This window comes from Equus caballus, chromosome 2, assembly GCF_041296265.1.
Source record: "Equus caballus isolate H_3958 breed thoroughbred chromosome 2, TB-T2T, whole genome shotgun sequence".
Taxonomy (NCBI): domain Eukaryota; kingdom Metazoa; phylum Chordata; class Mammalia; order Perissodactyla; family Equidae; genus Equus; species Equus caballus.
In genome coordinates, this window is record NC_091685.1 from 123,360,234 (window position 1) to 123,379,574 (window position 19,341).

Consider the following 19,341-nt stretch of genomic DNA (forward strand, 5'->3'; position numbering starts at 1 on the left):
CCACTATGCCACTGGGCTGGCCTCTATCATGTTCTTTATTTTAAGAAGCAGTAATTGGATATAAGTATAAGTGAATTCGCCTAAACCATACAATTGGGTGGCAAGAGCAGTTACTCCCATTAATCTCTCTAAAACCCTGCTATATGAAAAGGGGTCCACTGCGTTCAAAGAAAAGAAATTATCCAAGGACAATTTCACTGCTCTCACCTTTTCATTGGCCATTGAGTGGTACCACCAGAAGAGCCGTGTTGTGACATAGTAAGCAACGATCACATCGACAGTATAGTGTTCATGTGCTACAAGAATGCAGATGATCCCGGCAGCACTCAGCAGCCAGCAGATTAGATGGTACCACCAGAAGTGACGAGGCGAATCTGGACGGGAGAAGAATCACAGAATTAATAAGATTGCCTGAAAGGAATTTAATGGTTACAGCCTAACCTGATGACCTTAAGCAGAATAATCTAGGACCAGGAAGTCAAGGGAAGGAGAAAACTGATAACCCAAACGAGTCACCATGAACTGCCCAGTATTTGCTCAGGTAGGAAGGGGGAAGGGGACCACTGGCGGCAGGTAACAGTCACTCACTGGGGAGGCTGGCGACACTAGACACGCCTGGCCTTGCCCACTGCTAAGCTGCTCAACAAGGAGGACAGAATTGTTTATTAGGTTGGTTGGAATCGGCTCAGACTGGCTCTCATAAGGGACCCTACTGGAAAGGAAAACAGTAGGGGTCAGAAGACAAGGTAGTTGTCTATGAAAATGGGGAAAATGAGAAAGCAGGAGCAATTTCAGGTCTTATATAAACTTTGATTTCTCCAGGGGGAGAAAAATGGCATTGTGGCTGGCAATATTTTGATTCTCAGCAATTGTACACAGAGCTTTATAACAGCAACTATAAAACACTCCCAATGAAAAGCTTAGGATTCTTGCCCATTCGCTTATGGATTTCAGCCTTCCCACTGAGGCTCCCTACACTGATCGGTGGTGAGAGAGAACGAGAGCACTCACCAGGCTAAATGCGATCCTACACCCACGGCCTCCCCAGCAGTGACAGTGCCACGGCATGAACAGGACCAGAGTCCACTGCTAGTAACGTTGTCTTTTTTTCCTATTTTAAAGCTTTCTTAGCTCATAATCAAAGTTAATGATCTAAGAAACTGAAATTCATTTCGTATTTAACTGTGTTTACATTTATAGTGATATTTACTTTCAAGTGTTGAAGAATGGTTGAATAGCAAAAGGATCCATTTTCAGAACTTTAGATGAAATATCAAATCGGGTATCCTTCAAATAAAAAATATTTTTTGGTAAAATAGCTGTTGCTCTTTTGGTCTCAAGTGGAACAGTAAGACAATAAACCTGTATTTGCATTTGAAAGTCTGATTTTCTAATTCTAAATGTGCAATTCATTATTTCTCATTTGGTCCATGCTGCCACTACGTTCTGGCAGATAACTCACAGAATCCTAGAACTTTAAAGCTGAGAGAGGCCCTACTGTTGTAGCCTGAGGGGCCAGACCCCGTCCTGTAACTGTTCTGTTAGGCTCCAAATGTTAAAAATTGAACTAACACTTAGCCACCTGGAGATTTCACTAAATATGCATTCTCCAGCACCACAGACCTCACCCCTCTCTAAAGTCTCACACCAACCCTGATTCCCTTGCTTATGAGTCATGTGGTATTTACCTTAAAAGTTCAAAATGTTCGGCGAACCAGAACTATTTTTATTTGTTTATCCACAAGAAGCAAAGCCAAAGGCAGTAAGGAGTGAGAAGGTGGCCTGATGGTCATTTTACTACCAGGGGAATTGAAAACGAGGTTTAAGGATGGCTGGAAACACTAGCACAGCTCTCCGGTAAAAACGCTTCCCCTTTAGGCTACCACACTGGTGCTCATTAACTGAGAACACTGGCTGACCCAAAGAAAAGATTTAATAGAAACTATTTTGGGATGAAAACAGCAAAATGGTAATCCTCTGCTCTCTCATTTTACCCATAGAGATAACACTGAGCTAAAAGATGATGACAAGTACTAATAACTCTACTGTCTGTGGGGGATCCTGCCCCAAGCATCACTGAAGAACAGACACCACGGACTTTACGTGGCAGCAAGGTAAAAAGAAATAGTTCTCTCAACTGGCAAGGCTCTTGGTCCTTCAGGTACGCTGCTTTCTCAGGCTAATTTTATAAGGAACGTAGGCCCCAGTGGTAACATCTGCACAACTGTGCAAAGCCCTCTCCTGTGAACCCGCCAAATCATCCTGGTCCCATGTTCTCATGATGAAATTCAAATCTACTCATGACAACGGAGCAAACAAGGAAAGAGTCCAAACTGATCAAAGGCAGGAAAGCAAAAACTACATAAATGATGCATCTAATTCTAGAAGCCGACTCTTCACAGAAACCACTGGAACCAGTGCTGACTCAGAACAGTAAGACACGGTATAATTTAGAAGGCGATTGTTTCTCCTAATTGCATAGGAAATGGGTATAAACATGGAATGCCCTGTTTATGCCCAGAATTGACTCTAAAGTGGAGTCTGTAGTAAGCATTACAGATTTGCCATTTTATTTCTCACCAAAGACTGGAAAAACCAGAATGCAATTCTTTCCCTGACATATATGTAAACTTACACAATTTTAAAATCCTCAAGCAAAAATCAGGTCTTGGGAAGAAAATGTGTCTACATAGTGCACTGTCTTCATTAAAGGACAGAAGGAGTCACAGGTGGCCCTGCCATGAGGTGAAACAAAGAACCGGAACAAGCAATACACCCAGACAGTTCCCCGGCATCTGTAACATCAGAAAACTTGAGTTTCCAAAAATCCTCGACAGCCCAGAAATTAATAGCGTGGCCTCTGGATTGTCCTGCTTGAGTCTGAATGCCACATCCCCCAATTCCCACTGTGCCCGTGGCCGGCTCACTATCTCCACACTTAAGCGTCCTCTCTGACAAATGGGGCTAATCAGGGTCTCCCTCCTAGGGTGGCTGCAGGATCAATGAGCTCACTTGCATCAAGGGCTTACAACAGCTCCTGGCACAGAGTAAGTACTATGTCTATTTGCTGGTACTGTTAATGTCACTTGGTCTTCGGTTATTTTATAAAGCTGACTCTCAGTTCCCTGGGTGTCTTCTCTTCATCACTCTATGGTTTTCAACCTCCAGGGGCTTTGCTTGACGTGTAAGCCCTGCCCGTCCCCATCCTCATCAAGCGTCTTATGATCCTCAGATGAGAGAGATGATCCCACAACTCAAACACACCTCTGCACTGGGAGCGATTGCTCTTCCACACAGATGGAACCTTCCTCAGCAAAAGTTCGAGTCAGAAGCACACAGAGCACAAATCCTCCAGCCACTCCCCACAACCAGTAACTAGGTATTCGAAATGTAAGGAAGAGACCCCGGGGCAGAGACAGACCTGGGTTCCTCCCCAGCGCCACCTCCCAAATAGCACGAGAGTAGAAACAAGGGGAGAGGTGCAGAAGGCCACCCTGTGCCTTGAAGTCACGTAGGGTGAAGGCCGCACACTTAACACGCTGCTCCCCACTCCAAGTTCCTATGTAGCATTTACAAAGGAAACAACTTGGAAGCTATACAATTCTTACCCAAAAAGACTCTACCTCCTTTACTAGAGAGAATCTCAACTCTGTCATATTACCCTCAAAGCAGAACTTAAGCCTAAAACCCCGGGTGACCTATGGTGCAAGAACTCACTTTGACCCCACTGGAAGGTAAACCTTGGTGGCTACACCTGTTCGGATGGATGACAGCCAGGAGAGGACAGAAGAGGCGGCAGGACAGAGAAGGGGCCCGCCTTCTGCTGGTCTCTGCAGAAAGAGCTCCTTTGCAACACGCCAGGTAAGTGAAGAGAACTGAGATCAACCTCGGAAAACACGGGCATGGGGCATCTCTGAACTAAGGATGAAGGTTAACCCGGACCAGCTTTGCAAAATGGAGGGAGAAGCGTCAGCACTTCAAAAGGATTTTGAGAAGATGGACCTACGTGTATAAACCTCAGAAGTCTACAAGAAGGGGATCTGCCAGGCAGCTAGAACCAAATACAGCCGCACGATGAACAAGACATTGTTCCCGCCACCGAAGCTGCTGGACGCACCAGGATGCCTTACAGTGGGAACTGAGTGTGTGAGTATGGAAAGACATCTCTTCACAGTCTGGCCTCCTTGTTGCTTCTAAGAAGAAAATGACCAGTATTGGCAAAGTGTTCCTCCCATGAAGACGCCTATGAAAGCATAGAAGGCAGTGGGAAAATGATGAAACTGCAATAAAGTGGGACAAGGAAACGCTTTAAAAGGGAGAAAACAATTATCTGGAATGATGGAACGGAAGTTTCACAGAACGCAAGTTCATTCAAAAGTCCTTTACATTTGGCTTTAGAGCACACTGATTCTTGTTGCAATAAAGTCAACAGTTGTTGTTCTTAGTTCTAACATTGAAACAGCTTTTCACACCTCGAGAAGTACTAACCAAGGAGGGAGACCTTCGGGAGGCATGCTCCACGTTTGAGAGAAGCCAGGGCTGGTTCTAAGCCTTCAGTGCTCCCATCACACGTGACTAGTTGAAGTGACTTAACCCCCCACACGTATGTCTCTTTCACAGCTAGAATTCCAACAGAATCAGGGCTCCCAGCAGTTTCGGGGCCTTGGGATCCCTCCCACTACAGCAAACGATCAAGTGGGAATGAGTTATCACTTACATTCTTTGATGAACAAATAAGTTAGTGTCAGCACAACCGTGTGACCGCTGAAGAGGAAGTCTCCGCACAAGATATGCGATCCAGTTATGGACAGTCCCCCGCCGGAAATCAACCGCAGAATCCGCTGCACTTTCGCCTGGGAGTCTCCGTTGAGCTGAGTGACACGAGAAGATCAGGAAGAGAATTTACAAGCTGATAAAATCATATTTCAGCCTAATTTGTGTGATACTCAGAAACGTCACCAGGTTGCGATTTTTTTTCTTTTTCACTTAAAAAGTCAAAAAGAATGCAATGGGGAAGCTCCTCAAGCTGGGTTTTATGCACTGTATTGGCGAGTTTTAGTGACACATTTTAAATTATTCAGTATGTTACTAATAATATGTTTTGGTGGTGTTGTGTCCTTGGGCAAAGCTTTTAAAAATATTAATAACCAATGACTTCACCACAGTTATGCACTAAAAGATGAAAGCCACTTTCTTTCCCCTTTGCAGAGGAAGTCAGGGCTTCCAGGGTCAATATTTGATTCAGCTGCATACCACGTTACTGAGATTCCACAGTGGACGCGTACCTTGCGTTCAGTGGGCAGCCTATAGCTGTACTAACATCTGATCAAAACACTTACAGTCAAAAAGTGAGCTGCAACACATTACATAATTGAAATAGGTTGGAAAATGATGTATTAGGGATGTGCTGGCAGCTTTAAAAATGGAAAAACTGAAATGGAAACATGGAAAAAGCGTTGATCAGGAAAAACAACCCTCAAAGAAATAACCCATGTGCTGTGGCAGAGGGTCAGGAGGGAGCTCCCTTGAAAGAGGGTTAGAAGGCCCTCAAAGCCATCATGATGACATGGGAAACATGATGGGCGAGGGCAGGAGTGGAAGCAATAGGCAAAAGTTTACATCCGATTAAAATTTAAGCGAATAGGAAGGAGGAGTGGACTGAGTTTGTCAAAATGGTAGGTGTGGAAAAGTGGAATACTGAAATGTTGCGGGCCAGCTGGAGGGCTGCAGATCAGCGTAGTATCAAGTGAGTTGGCTTAGAAAATCAAAGAACAATACTCAGAAATAAGATCAAGTGACAGAACGCATGAGAACAGAAATATAGAAGAGAATTAATGACCATTCATTTGGGACGCGGGGGACAGCTGAAGGACATGCTGCCTTTTATACTCAGTGATGATCCTTCTGGGCAACTGGCCCCTGAAGCCCAGCCCGCCCAGCCATGATAGTGGTTAAACTGTTTCGTGGGGAAGACGGCAGTGTCTTGTCCAAGTGGATGCATGGTGGTGAAGGAGGGTAAGATGTGTAGAGATGGACGGGAAGAGAGTCAAGGAGTAGAGAAAGTGTCAGCCTCCAAAGCACGGGGAAAACCACTCTGACCAGTACAACAAGGAACCGGGGCAGGATTCCTTGCCTAAAACATCCATATCAGGGTGCCTAGAACTTTCCCAATTAAAAGAGTCTTACGGATCTGGAAAGCTTTCTGGAATTCGGGTGACCCTTGTCAAAAAGCAAACACACCATGACTGGTTGGCAGTTGAGAATAAGGCTGTACAACAGAAAATGACGGAAAGCAGGATTAGAGGGCAAGGTGAGAAACTGGAGGCTATGAAGAAACTTGACCTTCTTCAAAAGTTTGCTTAGGGCAAGCCCAGGTGGCAAAAACCAAGAGAATGTAAGTATTTTATCAAGAGCTGACAGTCCTTAAAGCAAACATGCCAAGTAACAGGCGATCCTGCCCTGAGAAGACAGGAGATAGAGGGCAGCCTGGGACCCACACCGAGGGAAGGACTCTGACAGAGCTGCAGGGGCGTTTCAGGTGTCCCCCAGCAAGGAAGGACTTGCCGGCTCCACACGCTAGTGCGACATGCCCTTGTTGTGGGGACAGACTCTAGCCCTGCGCTCCATCAGACCACCCACAGCACTTCAGGAACGTCTTGTCACGCGGCTAGTAGAAACAACCGTCAACACTGAGATCAAACAGAAAGGTACAGACACTCTGCCTGGCCATCGTGTTCTGGTTTAAAAGGATGCCTTATTCTTCATTCCAAAACCATCATAATGTTTTATCCACTCACCCATCCTGACTCAATACCGTAATTTTCTAAGGGCAGAGACGCTTAAAGCCATCAGTCCCTTTAAGACTCAGGGTGACATGGAGCAAAGGTATACACACAGAGGAGCTACCCCGAGCCCCATGCTTTCTCTTCCCCTCTTTTGTCAGGAGGCCTCTGACAGCCGCTGACAGGGTATGCCATCTCAGACCAAAGGACTCTCTCCATCCCTCAGTCCTGCCCCTGCTGTCCTGAGACGTCAGATCATGCTCAGTATAAACGTCAGCAGAACCTCAGGAGAGGAAGAAAAGAGGAGGGCAGAAGGCAAGCTGAGCAAGGGGACAACAGTGAGAGTCAGGATTAACAGATTGTTTCCAGTTCTGTTCTGGTTCACTGGGACCACCACCCCCACTCCTGTCACCCTTATCCTATATCCTGTTAATCCCCTCATTCTTCACACCCTCTCTATGCCATTAACGCAGCTGTAGGAAAGCAGGAGAAACAGCTGTCACAGTGGCCAAAGCAGACAGGGGCCCGGTGCTCTAGGGTTCCTCCAACTGTGACCTCCACACACCAGTTCCCAAAAAGTAAACCAGGCACAAGAGTCCAACGTGGCTGCTGCCAAACCAGAAGCCTTACCATCCACACTGCCCCTTCAATTAAGAAGAGAAGCCCTTTGGACATCGATGGCCAGGGTGAGGCAAGCTTTCTCAGGGGAAGGAATGCAGCAGTGTCGGCCCAACATTCCTGAATGTGGCAAAATGGGTTTAAAAAGCTAAATCATTTCACATGAGTCCTAATAACTGGGCCAAAATTTAAACACACTTTTCAGAACACAAACGTTGTGTCTTAAGCTAAAGCTTGGGTTGGTGAGTTGAAGCAAGTTGTAAGCAAAAGACCTAAAGTGAACCATGGGACATAAGGGAGGAGGCAGCTGGAAAACCGAAGGCCAAGGATTTCACCAGGGACTGTCCCCGCAATGGCCCTTGTGGTGGTCGCATCCAGGGAGGGCAAGTTGACTTAGGCCCATGACTAGGTCTGACCCCCTCCCACAGCGCGTGGTTTCAGTATACACATGCTGTTATTGCTCATAGTCACCAAGGGTGTTCTACAGAGTCAGCAACAAAGGAGACGAGGAGCCTATCCAACAGCCTATAACCACAGACATCTGAGGAGCGCTCACAGCACTGAGAGCGCAGTTCTGACTCCTCCAACGCCACGTCACCTCTAGTCAAACAGAGTGGTTTGTGGTGGTTTTACTGAACACGACTCAGCACCTATAGCCCGCTTCTGCGTCAGGAAGAGGTCCTGACGACTGAACATGGGAGCCGATTAGTAAGGATGCCACTACAGCGTCTGTCGTGAGTATTTGTAGCTCGGTTATCTAGGGGTATGTTTACTCCTGTGGCTTCCGAAAATTGCAACTCTTCCACGGAGGATGACCTGTAATTTACTTTCTGTCTGTGATCACAGTGATTCATCCCTGCAAACCTACCCATTACTCGGATGGGCTTGCCTTCTCTTCTGTGGCCATTTCTTCATTTAACACATTGCAATAACTCCTTAGAAGTGTTTATTATGCTTTTGAACTTCTCCCATGCCTTAAATTGGTTTCACTAAAAATCAGCCAATGTTCAAATTCAATATGGACCCTGTTTTAACCACAGATACTTTCTGCTTTGATGGCTTTGGGAAACTACTGCTTCGCCAAATTACACCTGTATTTGGTGAGGGAGACGGTCGACTTCTTCGGAATGACTCTATTTCTCCTTCCACTCCGGACATCTGCTCGGCGTTCAGTAAAATATGTTAGATGTCATTCCCTTGTCCAGAAAGCACATGATCTGCAAGTTTCCTTTTTTATAAACCAGAGCACACAGGGGTCTAAGATGATTAACAGCTGTCTCAAGAAATGACTCTACCTGGAGAAACTACAATTTTGCTTGTGACGGTTTCAGCATCCATTCTCACAGCAAAAGGCCACTCATCTTTTCAATTGCTAAAAACTTTGGGGTCATCCTTGACTTCTTTCTCTTAAACCCATGTCCAACTTATTAGTACATCTTGTTGGCCCTACTTTCAAAATGCATCCTGAACTGAACACCTCAGTTCCGCTGCCACCACTGAGGTTCAAGTTCCTACAGCAGGCCACAAGGCCCTACAGGATCTGCAGCTGCACCTCCTCGAAACTTCACAACTCTATTCAGCCACAGTGGCCTCCTGCTCTCCCCTGAACCCACTGTGACTAAGCCGCTTCCTTGGCCTGGAGCTCTCACCCCATCCACGTGGCTCACTCCTCATCTTGGTTCCTGCCCAGACGCTTTCTCATTAAAGAAGCCTTTCTGACCTCACCATAAAAGAGCCTCCACCCTCAGCGTCCCGTTCACCTCACTCGGTCTTCCTGTTCTTCATCTGACAGCGCCCGACTTACGCCATGTGACAAGCCATGAGTTTTACTTATCAGTTATCATCCCTCAATAGAATATAAGCTCGAGGAGGATAAGGACTTTGTTTGGGTCGTTGCCATTCCTACAGTGCCTGGTGCACAACAGGAGCTTCATGACTGTAGAGTGAATGCATGAAAGAGTAAGTGAGAGGGCAAGAGGGCAAAGGGTCAAACACTTCATTGTAACTCTCAGTGAGCAGAAAATGAAGTTTTTATGGACAAAGATATACATTTTATGAACGTTTTAATTTCTTCCCAAAAGATCTAAAGAAAAACAAAATATGCTAGATTTCAGTTAACACATATGCAAATGTCTAGAAGAATGTAAAGCCAGCCCTGGTGGTCTAGTGGTTAAGAGTGGGCGCTCCTGGTTTTGTTTCCTGATCAGGGAACCACACCACCCGTCTATCGGTTGTCACACTGTGGTGGCTGCGTGTTGCTCTGATGCTGACAGCTGTGCTAGTGGAATTTCAAATACCAGCAGGGTCACCCATGGTGGACAGGTTTCACTGGAGCTTCCAGACTAGACAGACTAGGAAGAAGGACCTGAGCCACTTCCTCAAAAAAAAACTGGCCATGAAAACCCTGTGAACAGCAGAGGAGCACTGTCTGAAACAGTGCTGGAAGGTGAGCGGATGGAAAGACAGGCAGGGCTCCCTGTGCTGTCCACAGGGGCGCTGGGAGTCGGAACCCACTGGACAGCGCTAACAAACAATGAGAGTGCATACTAGAGAGCAGGTGTCCAACAAGTGCTTGCTTGGTTTCCTCTAAATGGTTAGGAGAGGGGCTTACCTTCGGAGCGCACTGGAAATGCATTCCGGGCACAGGCAGAGTAGTGACGTACATGGTAACACAGCGATACAGGTATAAAGTTCCAATGATAAAAAAGAATCTGCGCCCCACTATTGACCTAAAGGAAAAACAGGCACGGGAACAAATAAGTTCACTGGTTGTTTCTGTTCCTAACGCAATATAAAGCAATGTTTAACAGAATAAAGAAGGATTAACACAGAATGACATTAACAGACCAGCTTCCCAGTCAAAGGCGTGTTTGTGAGCTGCCCATCCCCACCATCCCACGGAGAGGCTGCCCTGCCGCTTTCAGCAATGAGACTCACACGCTGCAACGAACGAGGGCTGTGGGGGGCGGGGAGTGAAAGCAGACTAAGGCTTCTAGATAACCAGCCCTCCTAAAAAGGCACTCTTTGCCGGAGAACTCAATGAACCCCTCGATGTTGTCAGTCAACTGGCTGCGTTTTAAAATCCTCTCTTGAGAATGTGTCAAAGGTATAAGCGAGCACAGTCTCAAAGGAATCAACTAATGAGCTAAGGTGATACGACACAGAGGAAACGGGATGACTCATTTAACCTAAGTGACATGAGCAAGGTTTATTTGGGGACCATCCAAAAGTATTCTGACAACTTGTCCATGAGCTGTTTTGTCTCTGATATATAGATTTTTCAGAGAATTATATTTCGAAGATGTCCAAAGTGTCCTCATGTGTTTAAAGACATTTAAAGTGAGGCTGTAAGCTGATTAGTTTACCCTTATTTTATTCAATCTTTATCAGAAAAGGCAAAAACACCCCACCCCACAAGTCCTCTTCCATTTTATACTTTTGGGTGGAGACAGCCGTTTGACTGACATCAGTCCCTGCCCTTTGGCCCCGAGGCCTCAGGCTGAGGCAGCGCCCCGGGGCTGACTCCGAGCACATGGTCCTCAGTGTGGGGAGGGCTCTGCCCAGGTGCATCCCTGCCCGTGGGTCCCTGAGTGGGCATGGGGGCTTCCGAGAGGCCTCACTTCCAGCTGGAGATGGCAACTCCTTTTCTGTTGTGTAGTTAGGGGACGAGTCTATGAACTCTGGGCTCTGGGGACTAGAGAAGGGGGGATCCGTAAAGCCCTGGAATTGCCAGCTGTAACTTCCCCAGCTCACCAACTACAGCACTCCAGGCCTCCCGTTCTCAGAGCTCTCAAACTTTCAAACTAGTACTGATCAAAGACTTCAGGCATGTGGCGTGTTTTAAGTTTTCTCCAAGACTGTGGCCTGACGTGGACTGAGGCCTAATTCAGGTAACTGTTGGGACTTCTCATTTAAAGAATTATGCACAAATCTAATTTTAGCTGCCTGGCTCCAGTAGCTATTTTAAGAAGATTCCAGGGTTTCTGGGGTCAAAATATAGAGAGGAACGCCACCTGGACTAGCAGATGAAAGCATTTATTTGTTGCAAGGCATTCCTCTCAAAGGCCTGCTACTCTAGCTCTGCCTTTTCTAGAACCGAAAAAGAACGGGTGATAAACAGAGCTGAGTCTCTCCATTTGGTTAAGAGAAAAACAATTCACCCCTTGATTCACCCCCCGGTCCCAGAGGAGTGTTCGCTTGCGCTCCATGCTGTCAGACGAGGCGAAGGAGTGAGGAGGAAGTATGTTAGTTCTGTTCAGTCCAGCACTGAGCCCAGCCGTACTCAGAACAGAAAACTAACTTAGAAGGTGAAACATGTACTCTGCAGCCTTATTTAGAAAAATACCCACTGCTAATGACTTTTTTTCCATAGCTTTGAAGGTGCTTTTAAAAGAGAGAGAGCAAGTAGGATTTCTCATTCAGCTGGGATGTTCAAAACAGGTTATAAAAATTACTCTGCTAGTTACTAAAATATAAGACCCAGTTCTACCTCAAAAGTAAAAAAGAAAATTAGTGTGATTTCCCCAACAAGTTTTGGATGATGGGTTGTGTGGCCAGCTGTGTGACCCCAAGTTTTGCCATGGTGAAATCTCAGGCGGCAGTGGACAGGCAGTGAACAGCAACTCTCTGGATGGAGAGGCAAAGAAACAGACTGTACTTAGGGCAGGAGAAGCTCCTCACCAGACGCTTGAAACTTTCCCTCTTCACACACACGTGAATAAAACGTTGCTCTAAATTAAAGGAGAAAGCAAACGTCTTTGGCCCAAGGAGGCTCTCTTGTATTCAGTGTCAATTCCAGACACTAAAAAGAAAAATGCTAAAGTTCAACACATTTCTTGCTTTTAGCATAAAGATGCCATAACCAACAACTTCAGCAGCAGAAAGTTCCCGTACTAAGTAAAAGACAATTGATAGCTATGTCTCTACACATATTAAGGAAAATGCTGAGGAATGACTTCAGTTTATGGAATAAGTTTTCAAAACTGCAAACTTGCACTTGGGGAATTCTTTAGCAAACATAAATCGAATTCGTCTAATCTCAAAGCAACAACGAACTGAAAGAACAATATAGCATAAATTCTCTTCTAAAAATGATCTTGGGGCATTAATGCTGAAATCCTATTGACTTTGAATTTTTGAATTTTATCGACTAAGCCTACATTACATTTTCAAAAGCCTCAGTTTATGGGCAATGTTTTGATCAAACATATTTTAGTGATTTAATTACTAAAATCTAAGTAGAGAACAAACATCTGAATGATGAGTGAGAGGAAAACGGGAACTGCAGGGCCTTATCTTTTACGGACCAGCACTCAGAATTCACCGGGAAGCAAAAATACCCACTTCAGAGCTACGTCCTATTTTTACGTGTCTTCAAAGCCAGAGCACCTGGCTTCCTACTTCCTGACTCCTGCTGTTCCAAAGTGGGGAGACGGAAACCAGTGAACTGAGAGCTCCTTTGTGGTGCCACAGGGAAACCAGACAGCACGTTTACTTTAGAAATCTGAAACCAAAACCGCAAGGACCCATTTCTAAATTCAGTTTCTTAAACAAACCCTGGAGACCGGATTGCCAATAGGCAAAAGGAAAAGAAACGTAAAATCTGAGAACTCCTGATCAGAAGCGAACCTCAACACATGCTATAGACTGTGGGCCCACGTAGTCATCATATTATGAGCAATGGAGGAAGCAGCTCCCTGGCCAACTCCTTCCACGCCCACCAAGAGCCTATAATACACGAGAAGTCAGTGTCACTCCTTTCCAAGCCTCCTGCTTTATCACACAAGTAGCACAGCGCCAAGGTGCGTGAAATCAGGAACTACACCTTCAATCATAAACTGAATCAGCCGCCACAGCACTTCTGTACATTCCTACACAGCTGCTCAGTATGTGCTTCTTGAATAGTGACTGGATTTGCTCAATGTGGTAGAGCTTTCTATTGCTTCCTTTCATCAAATGCCTGGGTAAGACCGAATTTACCAGATAAAACCAAGAACGTTGTTTCAATTACATATCTTCTCAGTTAAATACACAGTAGCGGCGAACCCAAAAAACACCTTAGACCTACTTACTTGTATCTCAGAAACAGCCACTGGGTGATCCATAATCCAACTAATATAATCCCATTTATTTCTGATACAGAAAATGCCCATTTCACCCGATCAATGTAATCAAAAAACTTGTCTGGGAGTGGAGGGCTGAGCTCCTTGGGAGGGACCCTCTCGTGTACAACTGTGATCATGACGGTTGTCAGGACGAGGTTGAAAAGTGCGTACACAAAGGCAATGCCTGTTTTCCACCACTCAAGGGGATATTTGCTCCTTGAGTCAGTGGGCATGGCAATTTGGATGTAGTCCGGGTACTTTTTGGCACCTTTCCGCAGCCCATTGGACAAGCTCTTAGGTTTACTGTTGCCATTTTTGTTTTCCTCTTCAGCAGGTTCTGCAGGTCTTGTGTAAGCGTTTGCAGGATCGTTGGTTTGATTTTCTATGTGTTCTTCAAGTTTTGCTGTTTCTATGATATCCATTGTCCCCAGTCTTCAAATCAAAAGGGAGATGGGAAAGTTCTTGTTCTTGGTGGAAACTTAACTTTTTTTAATCCTTCTATTTCCAAGATCAACATGGATTCTTACAACTGATTCTGTTTTCTAGCACAAAACAGAGAAGGTGGTCAACCGATTATCGTTCCTGCCATGCATCTCTGCTGTACATTCACCACCTTCAGGAAAGGAAGCCAACTCTCTTTCCCCAAAAGATGTTAGTACCCCACCTGTAAAAACAAAACAAAAGTATGTTCAGAAACTGTGCTCGTCCAATTGCCAACCATCCAAAAGAAAAACATTATCAAAATAAGGAAACAAATACCAGAGCCATTTGCTTTATAAATATATCGTCAGAACATAGTTAAAGCTGCTGAGATGGAGTTTATTTATAAAATATTGAATTGTTTTCTTTTGGAATTCTTGTCTTTTTGAGCTGGAGTCAGTATAAATAGGAACATTTTAGAAATCAATTCCTTTTAAGTTTCTTTAACTAAAAGTCAGGACCCAACATTACAAACACTGCACCAGACGCTGCTGCTTGTTGCTAACCATGAAGTCATAATAAGCCAGAACCTCCCCTCGGGTCTCATCATTCCTTCCCAAGGCTGGACCTTTTCTACGAACCTTAAAGAAAGAATAGAAAACTGTGATGGGTTGCTCACATGCATTGAATAATTGTTACTCTCTGCACTTGTCAAAATAGTCAACTCTGTTTTCTTATTAAAAACTGGAGTCTTTTTAAGTGACCACTTTTAAGAAATGATCTAAGAACTATGCACTCATGATATTTGAAACGGCACTGCTTCAGTTTATCCTTTTATATTCAGAGATGCACATCATACAAGAGGAAAGCTGACAGCCTTCAAAGCAACACAGTGAAAAGATAAAGCCTTCGCCATGTCTCACTTAGGTAACAAATTCTACCTGTTACCTGGAGGATAAAATAATTTACTACGATCGACAAGGTGGATTAGTAACTAACAACATTTTGATGCAGCCACCACAATTTCTACCAAACAAGAGAAACTGGTCCCCAGAGGCCCCGCTCAGGCCCTTACCCACCACGACATCGAGGAGGACCGGGCGCCTTCGGCTTCAGCTCCACAGGCTCCAAAGAGCTAAGCCTGCTCCCCAGCCCGGGCGCCAGCACCAGCTCTTTTATACTTGCTGGCCACACGGCCCCAGCTGTTCTCAATTTAGGAAAGCAGTATTTTAGTCGTGCTGCAGAACCCAACCACCTGAAGAGGTTTGCAAACCTCGTAATTAGTCCCCACCCAGAGAACACTGCACAATTTAAGCATAATCCTTTGCATTTCAAAGGCTTCCCTTTCAGTAACTTAGAGAAAAAATAAGGGGGAGGAAAAACTCAAAGTGGTGACAGCTAAGCCTTTTTTAATGAAAGAAAAAAGAAGTTAACATGGCCCAGTCAATCCGAACAGGCGGTATCTGCGGACAGTGGTGAACGGCAAGGAGATCCACCACAAGTGTTCACTGTGCACCTCATGCCCCAGCGCTGAGGGCTACGCAGGGGTAATTAATTAAAAGGAGTGGAAACCAAAAATACAGTGACCTAAACATGGCCCCAGACCTGGCCGTCTAACTGAAGAGACAGAACTAGAACTGAATGGCACAGTGTAAAGGAAGGAGGCGGCGAGCACCAGGCAGGGCCGGAGCTTTCGAGCATCCCTGCTCCCCGGCAAGAGGCATCCCGAGAGGCGCCGTCCATTTTTGAGGAGGTGGAAGCAAGAGGACGGCGAGCCTGGCAGAGAAACGGAGGCTCGCCGGAGGATGGAGACGGGCTGAGAGGCATTGCTGAGGGTTTCGGACACCTCACCTTCCTCTTGTCCCTGTGAAGCCCCCAGCTGCTAAGATCAGAGCAGGATGAGAAAGGACCAGCGTCCTCTCTGGAAAACTGGACTGGCAGCTTTCTCCAGGACCCCAGAAGAGGCAGCATAATGAAGGACGGCCTCAGGAAGATATTTTCAAAGGCAAACCTTCCACGGCCCGGATCACCACTTCTAACGGAGGTCCCAGAGCACTAGCTCGGCCATCGCCCTCTGTCTCCACCAGCTCCAGGCCATCCAACGCGTGGCATCCTGCCAACCTCCCATCCAAACTCCCTCCGACTTTACTCCCCCACATCTGCTCTGAGCTTGGGGTTTGTATGCAAAAGCGGCTGGTGACTCTGAAAGCCAGGGCCACCCGTGGACATACGGAGGCTCTTTATAAGGTAGCTACTTAGTTCTAGAACACAGAATGTAGAACAGAAGAAAGTACAATTAATTTCTTTTTTTTTTTTTTTAAAGGAAGCACTCAGTCACCCACCTCATGGGACAACGGTGAGAATGACTGAAATAATTAATCATGAAGCGCTTTGTGCTCCCAGGAGTAGGAGCACTCTGTGAGAGCCAAGCCCGTTTACTGTCATTAGTGGCAGGGTTGGTATTTTCCTTGGGATTTCATTAAGAAGATTAAATATACAAGGCACACTCATCATGTGTCAACCAATCATGAGACGCAGTGTTTCTCATCAAGGTGATGATTACAACATAGCCATTCCTATGCTGATCCTTTCCTACCGGTAAGTATCTGGGAAAATGACAAAAGCCACAATAGTTCCTCTTGGAGGATGGCAAGCCCATTAGTTCATTTGTCTATGCCAGAGCACAAAGCAGAGAAAAAGCTTTCCAAGTTCTCTTACATTGCAAAATACTGGAAGTTAACCTGGATGATATTTAAAAGTTAAACTAATCTTCCTTTTGTAGGCAAGTGCAAAACTCTGAAACTTTTAGTACACTGATGTTTTGTTAGTATTTTTTTTAGAATTAAGTATGATTTATTCCAGAAATGCAAGGAAGGTTTCAAATTAGAAAATTATTGTAATACAATACAAACATATATAAAAAGAAAAGACATGGTCATCTTCGGGGCTGGCCCCATGGCGTAGTGGTTAAGTTTGGCGCACTCTGTTTTGGCGGCCTGGGTTCGTGGGTTTGGGTCTCGGGCACAGACAAACACCACTCGTCAGCCATGCTGTCACGACAACTGACATATAAAGTGGAAGAAGATTGGCACCAATGTTAGCTCAGGGCCAATCTTCCTCAGCAAAAAACAAACGAAGATATGATGATCATCTTGAGTAAAGTCAAAAAGGCATTTGATAAAATTCAACATCCACCTGGATTGTTGGGAGAGAAAGTATTCAATAGGAGGAATAGAGGCGTATATAGCTACACTCTTTCAATGCCAATATCACATCGTAGCTGTGGAGTATGCATTCTAACATTTAGAGGAAAAGTCCTCCACTGGTGCTCCTGTCTTCATCCTTAAGGGAACTTTACAAGAAAACATATTGTTCTGCTTCTGTTTTATTGCCACCACCTCTATTATACCATAAAGTGTTTGGCATTACCATATTAATACAACATTAGTCATTTTCTCTTAACAATACCAACAGGCTTTTCCTGTAATTTGAAAAAATGATTCTAAGGTTTACCAGGGAGTAAAATGGGAGAAGCAGCAGAGGGTTTGCCCCGTAGATGTCAGACTACATTATATAACTAATATCAGGGAAATGGCAGCCAGTTATTCCATTTTGGGAGTTTATCCAAAGGAAATAAGGATGGATGTACACAAAATATTTCTACAAGTATGCTTTCAACACAGTTATTTATAAGAGAAAATTGGAAATGGCCTAGTATCCAACAACAGGGTATTGGTTAAATTATAATTAGATAAATTATAGTTATCTTAATATTATGAAACCTGTATTTTGATATAGTAACTGCACAAAACAGTGAGACAAGTATATAAATACCACATAAGACGGACACAGTATCCAATTAAGTTCACACTTAGATCTGAATAGGACATGTAGAATGTAAATCATTCACATCAGAGGTTATGGTTTACGAAAAACAGGTCAGGGGCCACATGGCAGATACTCAAGGCTATGAGAAAAGGTCCAAGTGTGACTCATGACCCCCCCACCCCATGAGGCTCCCACAGCAGTTCTGACCTGAGGCTCACTGATGGCATCCGCAGAGGACACTGAGCACAGACAGGAGCTCCTGCCCGAGGGCTTACAAACACTTTGCTAAATTTCTATGTTGGCCTGGTTGTGCATTTGCAGTAGATAAGAAGGTAAGATGTATTAAATGTGTAAGTATAGTTTAAAAATCAAGGAAACTTATCTAAGTTTATATATGGTTTGTAATATTTAAAAAATGTAATCTGTTGAAGACGGAAGTTAAACGTTGTTGAAAGAAAATATTTCTACTATTTACAAATTGGAATTATGAATAAAAATTATACAGTGTTTAAAGGCTTGAGAAAAACTAGGTCTTAAAACAGAACTGAATTAAATATCAATGGAAACAAAGAACTGACGAGTTTAACAGACACACACAATCTTTCTCAAATTTTAAAAAAGAAAACCCAGTTGTCACCATAAAGCCATTAAAAAGTCAAGTTGTAGAATCAAACAGCCACAATGTAACATTCTCAGCCGATGTTACTTATGTGCCAGGTACTGTGTTTTGTGTATTATCTAATTAATCCTCATAACAACCCTAGGAAATATTTCAAAGAAAAGAAATTGAGATAAAATGAGATGTCCAAGGTCGGGCAGGTAAGAAGTGGCACGGCGCCGATTTGAACCAGAAATCAGACCTCAGGAGCCCCTGTTCTTTTTTTGAGGAAGATTAGCCCTGAGTTAACATCTGCTGCCAATCCTCCTCTTTTTGCTGAGGAAGACTGGCCCTGAGCTAACATTCATGCCCATCTTCCTCTACTTTATACATGGGATACCTGCCACAGCAATTTTTATTCAGAAAACTGAACTTTTTTTCAGAAAGAATTTAATATGTAATTCCCATCTCTTACGGGGAGAAGAAGGGAGTCTGTTAAGTGTGTCTCTGTTACCCTATGTGCCATTTAATTATAGTTACTGTTACTAATAAATCACATTAAGTTCATAATATAGATATATCTCTATGTTAACAGGATCTAGTTTAACTAAATTTCATACCTATAAAATTTCTTCAGAGACCAGCACATCTCAACTTTTCCTTATTAACAGTGTTAGAGCTTAACTTGCTTGTACAAATTTTCCCACCTAAAACAGCTGTGCATTCACACACTTACAGATGCGAGGCGCCTTGAGAGTCGCAGCCTTCTATTCCAGAAGCACCCACAAAATTTGTTAAATATTTTTACTAAGAAGTTCTTGAAAACTGAAAAGGAGATCCCACTGCTTACTAAAAACTTATCACGGATATTTGTAAAATACTTTCCCAACAAAAGTAACGTGAAAAAGAGTCTGTTTTAGATCATTCTAGCTCTCACATCTGCATAGCTATGAGAGATCGAAATTAGGGAAAGGGGCAGGCTTGTAAGAGA

At 44.4% G+C, this 19,341-nt stretch overlaps 1 protein-coding gene and 1 long non-coding RNA gene across 8 annotated transcripts in view; one reads left to right on the top strand and one right to left on the bottom strand.

Annotated features, from left to right (window-relative positions):
* LOC111772598 (uncharacterized) overlaps window positions 1–19,341 on the top strand; it is a 49,854-nt gene that overhangs the window by 26,635 nt on the left and 3,878 nt on the right. Inside the window, exons 3-4 of the long non-coding RNA XR_002806599.2 lie at window positions 2,001–2,114; window positions 16,248–16,522. This is a non-coding gene — a long non-coding RNA (uncharacterized lncRNA). The remainder of the gene's footprint in view (window positions 1–2,000; window positions 2,115–16,247; window positions 16,523–19,341) is intronic.
* Window positions 1–19,341, bottom strand: part of SGMS2 (sphingomyelin synthase 2) — a 38,737-nt gene that overhangs the window by 5,926 nt on the left and 13,470 nt on the right. For 2 of the 7 annotated variants that reach the window (XR_011430335.1, XM_070246202.1), the window contains exons 1-5: window positions 15,776–16,168; window positions 13,472–14,168; window positions 10,012–10,129; window positions 4,718–4,871; window positions 208–374 (exon numbers count right to left, since the gene is read on the bottom strand). Coding sequence is in view for 5 of the 7 variants with exons in the window: in XM_070246202.1 (XP_070102303.1) it covers window positions 208–374; window positions 4,718–4,871; window positions 10,012–10,129; window positions 13,472–13,926 (894 nt within the window). In the remaining 2 variants the exon portion in view is untranslated. 7 annotated transcript variants of the gene reach the window in all.